Source organism: Macrosteles quadrilineatus, unplaced genomic scaffold (assembly GCF_028750875.1).
Source record: "Macrosteles quadrilineatus isolate MER2022 unplaced genomic scaffold, UCM_ALF_1.0 Scaffold_7__1_contigs__length_78375512, whole genome shotgun sequence".
NCBI classification, from domain to species: domain Eukaryota; kingdom Metazoa; phylum Arthropoda; class Insecta; order Hemiptera; family Cicadellidae; genus Macrosteles; species Macrosteles quadrilineatus.
This window is the reverse complement of record NW_026542600.1, coordinates 45,355,057-45,369,455: the sequence shown is the minus strand read 5'-3', so window position 1 is coordinate 45,369,455 and position 14,399 is coordinate 45,355,057. Positions and strand designations below refer to the sequence as shown.

Here is a 14,399-nt window from a genome sequence, read left to right as displayed (position 1 = left end):
ATACATTTTTTATTTTTAGTTTATTGTAATGGGTCAGTAAATTACGTAGAGAATTTCACTTAGAGTAAAAAAAAAAACTATCCATACTCACTTTGAATGGAATCCTTCAAAATTTACAAACAATACACTTTACTACTTTTACATAAAAATAGAATTGGGTTTAGTTTATACGTTTTCTGCAATGGAGATGTTTGATGTCAAAGCTAAGTGATTAAAAAACCAAACTCGCAAAATCAAATAAGGTTTACCCATTTTTTGATTACGGTACCTCTGATGCATTCAATGTTATTTGTAGTTGCCTTAATTTTAACATTAAATTAAAGTTAATAAAAATTGAAAATTAAACTTCTAACGGATCTAATATTATGTATAGTATGGTTTCATAAAATAAATAAATGTATTATGAATGTATTTACATTCCAACACTCACATCCGTCACACTACACTCACGACCGTCGCATAATGGGTGTGACGGTCGTGTGACGGTTGTGAGTGTGACGGTCATGAGGACGCTGCAATAATTCAATATTTATAGCTAAAAATGGACCTAACCTGAATCGCCATTTTGACAGATCAGTTGTGCACATCTGAAAACAATGAAATATCGAGCCCAGCTGATTCAATTCAGAATAATGCATTCGTAAACAGTGTGACGGTTGTTAGGAATAGAAAGTACAGAGAAGCAAACTTACCTTTATGATGTTAACTGATAAATAATTCATTAATAATGAGGTTTTAAAACACATCACAAATTATGGCGACACTCCACAACACAACTGAAGGCAACTGCAAACTACCACTAGCGCTTCTGGTGGTTTATTTTTAACTAACTAGTAACTGTGACGGTTGTGAGATCAAACTGAGGGACAAGAGAAAACAGACGTTTTTCAGAATAACTTGGTAGTATTAAAATCTTGTAACCATGACTGTTTGTTTTTAAATATATTTGTCATGCATTCCTAGTAATAAATGCGTAAATTATAGAGTAAGTACTTCAATAAGTTCATTGACATTTCAAACTATTTGATAGGGACACGTGACGGTCATGAGTTTATAAGCCTTTTTAGGCCAGTACAAAGTGAAATTAAATATATATTCATAAATAGATAATACTAGTAAACTTAAACGGGTTTTTAAAGCATTTATACACTAAAAATGTTGATTTTGATGTATTATTTCCAAGTTAAGTCGAGCTGGACAGCGAAAAATGACTGTGATGAGAACAGCCCAAATATGTATACCAATTTTACTTATGGAGTTTTTTAACTTTTGGGAAGCTGTAATGGACAAGGTTTTACCATGGTAATGGTTGCTTCACTACAGGGACATTTTTTAAAAGGTCTTGTGATCCTACAATCAGTAATTATAAGTTCCATAGAAATATTCCTGAAAAACTAATATGTATTTAATTCAAATTTCACGTTTACTACTAAGAAAACTTTACCTTTACAGTATTTAAAAAATAATTAGTGAAGAAAATGTAAGTGTTTATTTGTAAAGGCTACGTTGACGTTGAGCGATTTTTTCAAAATTTTTATTAAAATTGCTAATTATTGTTAGATATTTTCTTTTTACATGCGTTTCACTTAGTTTATATATATATATTTTTTTACATAATTTGATATGATTAAACTAATGTTGATTCATGCAAACAATATATTTTTCCAAAGATAAAAATATAATGTTGTTCAAAGGTTTATTGCGGACATTTTCCATCACGAATGTAAAAAACAATACACAACGTTACCCAATAAACCTTTGAACAACATTAACTCACCATCACCAACAATGAACTTCAAACAAAGAAAAAAATATAAACTCAACAAAGTCCTATTTCTGGAAACCTTTGTTCTTATGATGTATGAAATTGTTAATAAATATAACTTCCTGGCTTATTATTTCAAACACACAATAGTTTCTCAATTAATTATGAGTTAACTATTTCAAAATTCTTCAGTGTCAATATAAAAGTCCAATGACCTTTAATTTTTCTCTTATTGATATTACTAGTTCAGTTTCAAATTATTCAAAACCAAAGAAACTGTCCCACGTTTATAGCTGTAATAACAAATATTTAAATATAAAAAAACTGGTAGTGAAAGTAAATTTTCAATGTCTGATACAGACAACTGTAATCATGCCAGACAGCTAGCATGACTAACCTTTTTAAAATTGTGTTAAAGTAAATGTTTTCAGAACCGCAGTAGCAGCGGGGGGAGCCAAGAACCGATGTTTACTGCTCTGCTAGTACTACTGTGGGTGGAACAGTGTCTGACACATTCTCCAACATCTTGCATCTCAGGCTTCAGTTCCAAGGTATTTCACATTTTTGCTCGTGTGAATATCCATTTAACATTTTATTATTTATCCAAACTCTTACTTAAGGGATTTTAAAAATTGTTTATATCAGTATTCAGTTTTAATTTTGGAGTTTTATCAATAATGCATAAATAGTTGCAAAGATAACTTTGGAGGAGTTTTTTAAATTTTTGAACACTAACCATTGACAATAAAATTACAAGTTTTTTTTTTAAATATTGAATTTTTAATTGAATTGGACTTATATTGGGATTCAAGTAAATAAATGTTGAAGAGTCTAGTACGTTTTATTGTGTAAGATTGTATATACTAAGGTCCTTGTAGTTGTTAATAGCACGACAACTAATACTATTGTTTATCTTTTTTCTTTAGGTATTTCTGGTATTTTTTAGTTATTCATAATGAACTCCTAAAACCAGAATTTCTGTTAAGACTTGAGTATTTTCAGCATTTTCAAAATGTGTGTAAGACACTCAAGTCCCTCATCAACCATCATTTAGATACTGTAGTTTATTAATTTTAACTTCTAATTTTGCCTCACATGGAAATCAACCAGAATACACATTTTTATAATATTGTTGTTTGAGTATAGCTTAAATATGACTTTCTTTATTTTAATTCACTGTTTTCTGTGATGACTTTTTTATATTGAGTTACATTCAGTATATGATGATTTGATGAAAGTTGAATAGCCGTAACCTCTTTGATATTATTACTTTACATTACTTATTTTCATTAGAAAACAGTTTATTGGATATTGCGGTTTCAAGTCCAACAAACATATAGCCTACGTAATTTTTCTCATCAGAAAAGTAATTTTCAATTAGGTTTTATATTACAGTAGCATGTAATGTGAACAAAACATTTGTTTTAGTTTGTCAACTTAGGTAAACTAAACAAAAATTAAAAAGTAAAATTTAGCAACACACATGTAATTAATTATCTTTTTATTTACTAAAATATAGCCTAAAGCTGTTAGACTTATTTATAGAAAAACAATAATGTATATAATGTAATATGTAAGGAACCGATCCTATTTACAAACATTACATGTATTTTAGACCTCAGTCAAGCTAATATCCTTTGTAACCATAACAAATGACAGTCAATAACTAACTATTTACCTAAATATGAAATACGGATGTGTATACCATGTCTGATTGTTAAGTATTAATTTAAAGTTAATAATTAAATGGCACTTACATTTTCTGAAGAGATCAGACTAAATCCTGGTCTTGTTAATATACATAGTTGACCTGTTAGACAACTGTACAGTCTATTTACATTGTACCACTGCATTCTTGTCTATCTACTCAATCACTAAAATGTAATCTAGTTCAACTAAAAATTATGAAGTAGCATACAAAGATATTTAAAAAAATGTTATTTACCAAGCTTTTATAATTAGGCTTAGTCAGAAAAATCTCATGGAATAAAAATCCCAAGTCTTTCATCTTGGATTCAGATAGATATCTTTACTTTTAACAAATTTTCTCATAAATAAACCTTAAATTACATTATCACTCAATTTAGATAACTTTTAAGTCTATTATTTTGAGTTACTCCAAAAATCATCAGTTTAGAAATGGGTGAATATTATCAGTCAATAAACCACCATGACAACTACAGTACCGTAGTAGGTTCTTTCTAATGGAGGAAAATTTGCTAAAAAATAATAATGTCAAAGTAAATTTGGGGTAGTATTATTAATTTTTTAAAGTTTGTATCTCTATTTCCTTATCACCCAAAGACAAATATTACTTGGGCTTTATTAGGAAAGCAAAATGCATATCCTGTAAAAATTTGACTGTTGTATTGACCAAATTGTTTTACTAATTCAAGAAAATGTTTTCCTTATCTTGTAATTAACAATAAGCTGCCTCAAATCGTACTACAATAAATCATTTTAGAAATTTGTTTCTGATATTATTTGAAACTGCTTATATTCAACCCGGTAGCTTTTAAAGCAGCAAAACAAACCTTCCAAATGGAGTTGGAATTGCAGCAATGATTCTATTGTTAATGTTTGGCAAAGATCTTGTAGCCAGTATATTATGTGAACCCTTTAGAAAAAACAATTTTTGGCAGAAATGCTCTTTGTTCCACTACACTCACTATATTTAGCCATTTAGTTGAACAATGTTTTGTAATTTTTTGGTTGTGATTAAATTATGCCCATAATTATTTCTTAGTAGTCTGTGTTGTATCTAGCAACAGTGATTGTTGAAATCAAATATTAAAATATTTGTAGGTCATGCACATAAATGGTATGTTAATTGTGACTCAAAAATGTGTCTAAAAAAAGGTGCCAAATGAACAGAGTGTGAGTTACACTGTTTATATTTCAACAAAAACACTCGGTGACATTGAAAAGAGGTCAAATATAAATATGTAATAACCTTTACCAATGCATTTCTAAAATAAAATATTATGTTTATCCTATCTTAAAATATAAGTTAGGCATTTAAATCTGGTCAAAGCCACAGTATTTCCCACAATTAATTAGGTCAGTCGTGATACCACCGTCTTATTATTAAATGATGGTCCGTAGCTTTAAATTTTAAAAAAGTGAGAACTTGTATCACTGATATTGATTCAATTTGTTCAGTTACCAACCCTTAGGCCAATATTATGTCAGTGTAATTCATTGTTGAAATTGTAAAAAAATGTATTTATTTTTATATTTAGCTTAAGACATTTTTTCATAGTCTAAATTCACAAAAAAAAACAAAAAAAATAAAAAACACCTTGTTGGTTCTAATTTTCAAACCCCCTGAAAGGCTTTGACACTCTAAGTAAAATATTACCTTATGGCTTAACTAAACCTTTGCTTTTTGCTAATTTCCAGGGTTACGTTGAGAGGATCTCCTTTGATCGTCAGCTTTTGCAAAACTTCTCTGCTTCCGTATCTTCATATTCTGCTTTAACAATTTACAATATTAACGAACATGTAAGTTGCTTATATCTTTCTATCAAATGAGCAAGCAGTTACTTGTGATTTATTCTAAATACTCTTATGTATATTTAAACTTTGCTTATTAACTTACCTAACACATTAAACTATTCATCCACACCACATGCAGATTCCTATGCACAGTATGTCCTTCTGTTTTTTTTATATAATTTTTATGAGCTTAGAAACTGGTCTTTATCTAGAAAAATTTCAGATTTTGATATAATTTTACAATCTAAGATAACAGCTGGTCTCAGTCAACAATAAGGCTGTAACAATCATTTTATAAAAAAAAAAAAACTCTTATTTTAATCATATTGTGGTGACTCGGGTTTTCAGAAGGCAAAATACAGTAATATAAATTGATTTAGCCGATGAGTAAACCAAGTCTTGTGAAATTTTATCTATTTAAAAACTTAAGTTAGGTACAATGCTTGACTAAGTTTTTAAAACATTATATTAGTTGAATAGTACATAATTAAGTATCAAACCTTTAGGCTAATATTAGTTTAAATATTTTCATAATTATGTGTAGAAAATAACATATAATTCTTTTCGTCGCATAAATATCCTATAGAGTGATGCAAGGGATACAAAATAGCATCCGCTGCTAAATCAAAACGCTTTGTGGTATTTATAGCTACTTCTCCCCTCTCATCTGTTTTTATTGCTTTTCACACAGTAGATGTAAACATGGGACAAGATGTATTTTGGTCATAACACAAGCTTAGGACAGCTAGATACCCATAATCTGGTTTAGTAACATTGAAACTTATGTACTGGTCAAAAAAACCTGTACTGTATTATAAAAACCTCCTCCATCTACTCAAAAATTCAGGTTCAGAAAAATTATGTTTCCTTAAAGACAGGTATAGCACCACACAAAAATGAAGTGTCCTTAAAGACAGTTATAGCACCACACAAAAATTAAGCTTCCTTAAAGACAGTTATAGCACCACACACAAATGAAGTTTCCTTAAAGACAGTTATAGCACCACACAAAAATTAAGCTTCCTTAAAGACAGTTATAGCACCACACAAAAATGAAGTTTCCTTAAAGACAATTATAGCACCACACAAAAATGGAAAGCCCCAAATGTCTATATAATTTCATAACCAGACATTAAAAGAACAAATTCAGAGGTTAGCTGTTTTAATAAAAACCAAGAGCTATCCACCCAGTCAAAAATGAATGCCCTATATCTCAAACTGTTATTATATCAATGTAAATAATATAATTTTCTTACAAAATGTGTATCTTCTTACAAGTATCCTTCAAGTATTATTAGGATAACCTACCTTTGTGAGAAAAAAACTTTAATTAGAGGTCCCAGCCACAAACTTTGCTTATTTTAAGAGATATACTCTTACTCTTAAATATACTCTTAGTATACTCCAGTATACTCTTATGTCATTTGTGTATGATATTTTATATACATTAACCCTTGATATACAGTTTGCTCTCAGTAGTTTTTTGGAAAGAAAACATGTTATTGTTGTGAAACGTGTTTAATTCCACAAGTAAAATTTATTTCAAGGTAAACTACTCAGCTCAACTAAATTTCTTAATGTTGATTGATTTAAATTGGTTTTTCTTGATAATTGAATTTGAATTTGTTTATTACATTTGATAAGTTATGCAAATATTCGGCTGATCCAAACTAGATGACTTCTTTGTTTGCCGTAAGAAGAAACTAACAGTAATTTGATAGGTTTAGAAATGTCTCAAACCATTTCTTCAGGAGTTATGTAGTCATTTGTTGAGCTATATTTTCCCGACTGATACTATAAGTACTACATTGCATCCAGAGCTATATTTTGAAAACAAGCGATGCAGTACTGAGAGTTCAAAATAGAAACATTCTTTGAAAAGGTTATGAGTGCATATCAGCATGTAAACATCAACACGTGCCTCTAGTTCTGTTGACATTCTCTGTGAACTGGTATTCCTGAACAACAATAGTGATCACGAGCCTATAAAACAGTTCTTTTTATCACAATCCAAGTAAACTAATAATCTACAGATCTTTTACATCTTTATTGATGGAAATTCATAATGACATAAACATTTACAATAATTTATTTATTTACTCATAACCAGAAACAGGTTAAAATACAAATTATGTAGGAATCTACAGTACTATGTCATGGCATTGATGAAGTATGTATCCGTTTAATTTGGGAGAAAATAGTATATAAAAATATTTTTACAAATACTTTTTGATTTCTATCCAAATTTAGAACTCAAGCAATTAAACAATCAAATCATAGAACCTAGACTGTATCAGACTAATTTAAATGAAGTAAATGAGCAATAGAAGTGATATTTGTAGGAGTATGTATACAGACCATCCACTTGCGCACTAGGAGTTGGCCTTATACCAGGTCAAAAATAACCAACCTTGGGGACTGCCTTACCCTGTTGACTTATTGTGCCTACCTCGCAAACATGGTCAGTATCAATGTATCAAAGTTGAGGCATGAGGCATGATCATGTCAGTTATGCCCTCCCCTGGTATGGGCATTACACAATGTCCTGCACCCTTGTACGTTTATTCCTTGCCATTGTTATGTTTTGTCTGTCATTTGACACCTTTGCAAAATACAAAAGAAATCTGTATTTCCTTGTTTACTTTTAGAAAATTTCCAATATATGGAGTGTTGGTGAATTTCCCAAATAAAAAATAAGCTATTATTGTAGGTCTCATTATTAGAACCAGTCCTGGGACCAAATTAATTTTCATTTTATGGGTAAAAATTAGGTTTTCCCATTTTTGTCTTTCAAAACATAAAATGTTTGAGTTAAAAATGCAAGATTCTCATTAGGAATATAAAATATGTGGCTTTGAAATAAACCTTTTTTTCTCCATCCTTCTCAATAAAAATTAATTTTAACTGAGTTCTTTATTTAAACTACATGAAGAAAGAATTGCTGCAGATAATTGCTTACTTATCTTAGAAGAATCAGCACTAGAGAATCTAAGTTTATCAGTAGAAAGTTTCCGAAAGGCTCTCAATCGCTAAAACTATTTTCAGCTCTCGGGCTGGGAATGCCCTACATAATCTGACCCAGTCCCCACATTCAGTTAAACACTCCTTTGTTTACCTCATTTCTCATTTGTTTACAAAATGAACAATCTGTTGCTTATTAATTTACTAAGAACCTGATTTAATACAGGTTTCGATTATAGACAAATAACTGTTAATATTTTTAAAGAAACATTTTTCCTTAATGATCAACTAAATTTAAAAATAAATATGTAGCGTCCATTCATCAATGGTTCAGCCAGATGAATAAACATGCGTCATTTCAACAAAACTTTGTGCAGTAATATTTTCAATTTTTAAAAGGCAAACTACATAATTAAAATATTTGTCCTGGATCTTTAGTCTTTCACAATTATGTTGCTGTATGTAGTTACTATTACTATGTTGGTATTGTGATTACATTGTTGCTGTGTCCCATTTCAACTATGTTCTACCCAGTGATGTTTTATTTACATACATAACATGTTTTCAGTGAACTATAGTGATAGTGTATTTGTTCTGTACTAAACCCATAAGCCTTGTAAAATATTGTTATGTTGTCCTTGTTCCACATTTATGTACTACACACTATAGATGTATTTGTTACTGTTAACAAAACTATTCATTTTACAGATTTTAAGACTAATTTTCTCACATGTCTAAAATGCTTTTAACTGCTAAATTTAAGAAGTTACAGCATACATTCTTTTGTAACTAAAAAATATTTAAATTTTTCTAAAATTAAAACTCAATTCAAACCTATCCCTATATTGTTTTAAATTAATTAACAATTTGTTGCTGGAGGTTTTTGTAACTAAAGCTGCTACTAAATATTTTGATAAATTTAACAGCTTTAGTATCATTACATAAGAGTTTAAAGATAAGTTGTTTCACTAAAGAAGTCGTTTCCAGGACAACAATTTTAAAGTTTGATGAATAATTTTAACAATATTTAAATAAGAATGACTTTTGAAATATATAATAAACCCATTTATATCATAATAAATATTCTTTATTAACTGGATATTCACAATTTAGAAGTACCTTAAAAAAAAAAACAAAAAAAAACAATGTGACTGAATATTACTGATACAGTTTCTGTAGCAGGAGTTTGCTGAATATCTAGCAACTTGTGTACAAAATACACAAGGGTCTTACAATATTACCCTTGTAAATTTACATAAATCAAACTAAAACATTTTATAAGACTTTTATAAGGCTCTGTTGAGGGACTTTTATTCTCTATGTTCTTCCAACCTAGGGGCAACCATCCAATTTGTAAAGAAATTGGCATGAGAAGGAGAAGGTGAGTTAGAGGGATACGTATATAAAGTTTATATCGTTTTCAGATATAAACGTTTTTAAATTGCATTTTCTTTCTAAAACAATCATAAAATATAGGGTCTTTCATAGGAAAAAAATCAAAGTTGGCGGCCATATTGGAAAAATGGCGGCTAAAATTATTTTTTTTAATTCGACCAACATTTTTTTAATGAAAAATCCAAGGCAGTTACAAGTTTTGTTATATCTCTTATAACATTCGAATAAAATAGCTGGCACACTTATGTCAATCACCCTGTATATTCACCATCACCAAGAATTAACTTTAAACAAGGACTGTACTGTTAACATTTTCACACAACAACTTGTAGTATCACCTGATGCACTTTACTTGTTTACAGGCCACCAGTATTCATTCACAACATGCCTGCTGTGAATCCAAACAACCCTAACCAGGGAGCAGCGCAGAGGACCACGTTCCGTCCCCCGTGGGTCAAGGAAGGGCCCTCCCCACTGCCCATGCCCTCTGCACCCTGGACTGCGCGAGGTAGAGAGCAAGTAGCACCTGCACCAGCTGAGCCTAATAAGGTACTGCTCTTTATTTAACTAATAGTTCTTCATTTGTATACATAAATGACTTAGGCTGTGGTTTCCTAGACGCATAATAGATGCGCTGCGTGTGCGCATCTAAGATGCAGCACACTTGTCTTATGGAGTTTCGTGTAAGTGGTTTCCAAGGCTGCATATCTAATGCGTGCGCATCTTATACGCCCGCACCAATAGCTGCGTATTTGACCGACTGCTTTCAGAGCAGTTGAATCTGAGTTACGCTGCGTGTTAGACATGTCTTGTGCAATGGATTCAGTAAATGTTGTCCAGAAGGCAATATTCTCCCAACAACGACGAAAAATTGATTGAATTTGTCTCTTCTAATGACATATTGATATATTATGGAAGTACATTGTTCATACAATTAAAATTTTTTAGTATTACATTTCATATCATTCGTTATGTAGTGTTAATTTTCCCATAATGTGTAATTTTAATATTTAATTCCCTTGTTACATGTTCCCTACAGTTAATTTGTCCTCACATATTTTCTTATTTTAGTAATTAGTAAATAAACCTAATGTTGACAAATATTCTTTTCAAGTCAGCACAACACCAACTCCCAAATATAAAAGCCCCCATAATTATTTTAAGAACTCCTGAACATCTTAGTAATAAGCCTATATTAATTACTAGCATAGTACCCGTCCTTCTTACGGGGTTGGCGTATAAAGTATAAAACGCTTAACGCTTATTGCAGTTATACTCGTAAAAGGCATTTTCATCGATTCGGTAAATCCCGAATAGGTAAATATAATAACAGTAAAAACAAAGTTGGAGATGGTAAATTAAGATTTATTCATTGTTTACTTTTTAAATTGACACGTTTGTTTTAATAATAGAGTTAAAACATCCGCGAGGGCCTAGTACAGTTCCTAATCATGTACTTTTCACTGCTTACACTTCTGCAAAGCTTTTAATATCAAAATATCCATTTCATTATCTAAATCATTGTATAACATAGTAGCCGCTAGTAATATCTCCCGTGAACTTATGTTACGCACCAACTGTGTGTATTGTACGCAGTCTAGGAAACCACTCACGGCAGCTGCATTTTGGGACCAGGATAAAAGCCGCTGTGCACCTATTATGCATCTAGGAAACCACAACCTTAGAGAGCTTTTTAAATTTTTCAACTCATATATATATATCAGCTCTTAACAAAGTGACATAGATTTGAAACCAACCACCGGTTGTGCACTGTGATTTTCGGTTAAGCAGTCCTACTAGCCATGTTGTTGATAGAAACAGTGCGGAATTGTTTCAACATCAGGTTTTCTTCTGTGTACGTGGCTGTTCCTTGGTACATGCTGCATTACTCTTTGTACCAGCTCATCATTGAGGCCGTGTCTAGTCATGAATTCTATGCTGATGTTTTCAGGAATTTAACTTTAGAGGCTTGAGTTCGGCTACTTTTTTTTAAGGAAATCTGTTTCTAGGCTGTATGACTATCCAAAAAAAAAGGAAAAAATTAGCTCTACCATTACTGCGGAGAGAATACATTCCTGTCAGAGGTGCTTGTTAGTTTGGTTTGTCGTCTTCTGAAGTGGCAAAGAGGCTAACTTTGGAGAAGATTTTCATTGACTATGTTGGACCACTACTGCAAAGCAAGTCATGAAATAAATGTATGCTTGTTTGTTTGGATACATTTTCCAAGTTTTTCAACTTTGAGAAATGCCACTGCCCAGCTCACCGTCCAGATATTTCACACCCATTTATTCCAACATATTGGTAAACCTGCCACTATTGTGTCTTACTACGGCAATCAGTTTGTTTCCTACTACCGCCCATAGCCTTCTGAAAGATACATGCTGAAAGAACTGACATCTTTGTTCTGCTCTCATTGCTTTTTACACCGACAAACAGACCATACGGGTACTTCCTTGGATCCAATTTGTTTTCAATGTATATGACAGACACTAGGCAGTCCCTTTCGAGTTGTTAATGGAGTTTCCCCCAACAATCTTTTGTTACATTTGAAAAAAAATGTATTGTATTCTGCCGCCTCTAGGTACTTGTAATGTCAAGATAATTTGGCAAGCGGTCTTGCAAAACCTAGTTTGGTCCAGAGGAAGCTCAATCAAGGTTGAAGTGCCAATCCCAAATTTAAACCCGTACCGAATTTGAAAAAAATAAACTCAAATCCCCACGCCAAACTGTTGATCAGCTGACGACATTCATCCAATCAGCGACGCACAATTCCCTGGCCTGTGATTGGTCAGGAGGGTCCAAGACTAGCTCGGAGACCTGGCTCATCATAAAAAGCAACATTAGAAAAGACCCTAGTGGTCTGCCACTAGTTGGCGACGTGTTATCCAAACACTGCCACTTATGTGGTGGTGTGTTAGTGTCTGTCTGCGTCAATGTATCGGGTAAGCCTCTGTTCACGTCACATGCAAAATTAACTAAAAGTCAGGGTACTAGTTGTTCAAATTTTGATTTTCATTAACCTCTTCATCATATATCCAGAAGGGTTTTGATTGCGTTGCGCTGAAATCAAAACTGATTCAATTGGAAACCACAAGTTCAACTCATTCCAACTAGTGCAAACCGCCCTTTGAAATTTCACGTTGAGCCGAAGCGAGTTTTGTCAATTATTTCAATATGGCGTTAACAGAGACCTGCCCAAAACTGTATTTATTTGCGTCATTGATGTCAGGATATATATTTGTAAGTCATTTGTAAATTGTTTATTTAGTATAAGTTGTTATTTGATAGTGGTTCGTGCAGGGTCGTCATTGTTCCTGTTTGTTGCACACGCTAATTAGATTCTACAACTACCTTTTGCCAAATTGTATCTGTTTCATTCCAAGTTATTTGTAGTCAAAGAAATTATTTACATATCTAAAATGATAATATACAAAATATAGTCTTAAATTTATATCTGTTACAATAAGTTTTGCCATGAGGTCTTCATTTTAAAGAAAATTGTGTAAGTTACCTTTCATCTGCTAATAAAAAGGAAAGAAAAGTTTTAAACTTGCCACTAAAACTTAATTGGGATTTATTAAAATAAAGGGAATAGGTTGCTAATTGACTCCAGATAGTGATAAGGCCGGTATCCACAGTGCGAGGCAGCTCGCTGCGAATGCTCGACTTTGCCTAGGACTGTGGATACCGGGGTTGCTTGCCATGAGGCGCTCGCGTCGCACAATGTGAGGCGAGCCGTGTACTTGTCGGTCTCAGAGCAGTGCTCAAAGAAAGGTGCCTCGCTCCGAGCTGTGTGTCATCATGACATGATCAGGATTTAGTGAAATGTTATGGAAAGCAAAGCGGGTGGTTCGCGTGCTTACAGTGAGCATTCGTGTTTACAAACTAGCTGCCAGCAAAAGAGCTCACCCTGAGGCAGATGGCACGAGGCATTCGCAGCGAGCAGCTTCGCACTGTGGATACCGGCCTATATCAGGCGGCGGGGTGCGAGATTGATCACAGACTACTCCCCCATAACGCCAGTAACTGCTAAATAAAACAACATTTTAATATTAAGTTGTATCCAGGATTATGTGTCCAGCCTAACTGGCACAAAACAGCCTCCTACAAGATCTGTTCTACAGTGATATATAATTCAGTACTGGCCAGTCAATTCAACAGGATTTAGCGGCGTTGAGTAGAAAATAAATAAATATTCCCATTGCCTCAGTCGCGTGACCGCAACTGTCGTTTGAAACCATTTCAAAAGAACAAGTCATTCAGTTTTAGGCGGCAATATAAACATCATTGCATTTTTCAGTAGTAAATACAAACATTTTTTTTTATTGTTAAAATAAAGTTGTTTGTATCATTTGATAGTCAACAATATATACTCATTCAGATTATTTTTCACTTTATAGTATAATTTATCCTTGTCGGTATAAATTTTCAATTCAGTATCAGTATTAATTAACTCTAACAGACATAAAAAGAGTAACAGATTACAAATTACACTACAAAAGATATACCTTTGAGTACAACTTGTTATTTGGTGTTAGTAGCGTAGTATTAAATCCAGTTTTAAGATTAATTGCCATTAAACATTGGAGGATGTCAGAAAGTAGCAAGACCTTCCTTAAGGATCTCTGGGTATACTTTTTATTCTACAGGCCCCACTTAAATTTTTTGTTTAACATCAAGCTTCCCCTGCCATCGCTCTGTTGAGGGACTTTTATTCTCTATGTTCTTCCAACCTAGGGGCAACCATCCAATTTGTAAAGAAATTGGCATGAGAAGGAGA

General features: G+C 32.3%; 1 protein-coding gene across 18 annotated transcripts in view; it reads left to right on the top strand.

The window, feature by feature from the left end:
- The first annotated feature begins 2,196 nt into the window (after positions 1-2,196).
- LOC128999167 (glutamic acid-rich protein-like) overlaps positions 2,197-14,399 on the top strand; it is a 47,832-nt gene continuing 35,629 nt past the window's right edge. For 13 of the 18 annotated variants that reach the window (XM_054425549.1, XM_054425561.1, XM_054425560.1 and 10 more), the window contains exons 1-3: positions 2,197-2,316; positions 5,168-5,269; positions 9,982-10,168. In XM_054425549.1, coding sequence (XP_054281524.1) covers positions 5,268-5,269; positions 9,982-10,168 — 189 coding nt within the window. In that variant the 5' untranslated portion in view covers positions 2,197-2,316; positions 5,168-5,267. Of the gene's footprint in view, positions 2,317-5,167; positions 5,270-7,593; positions 7,725-9,981; positions 10,169-14,399 lie in introns of those variants that run through there. The other 5 variants (XM_054425547.1, XM_054425546.1, XM_054425544.1 and 2 more) reach the window with 5 other exon arrangements.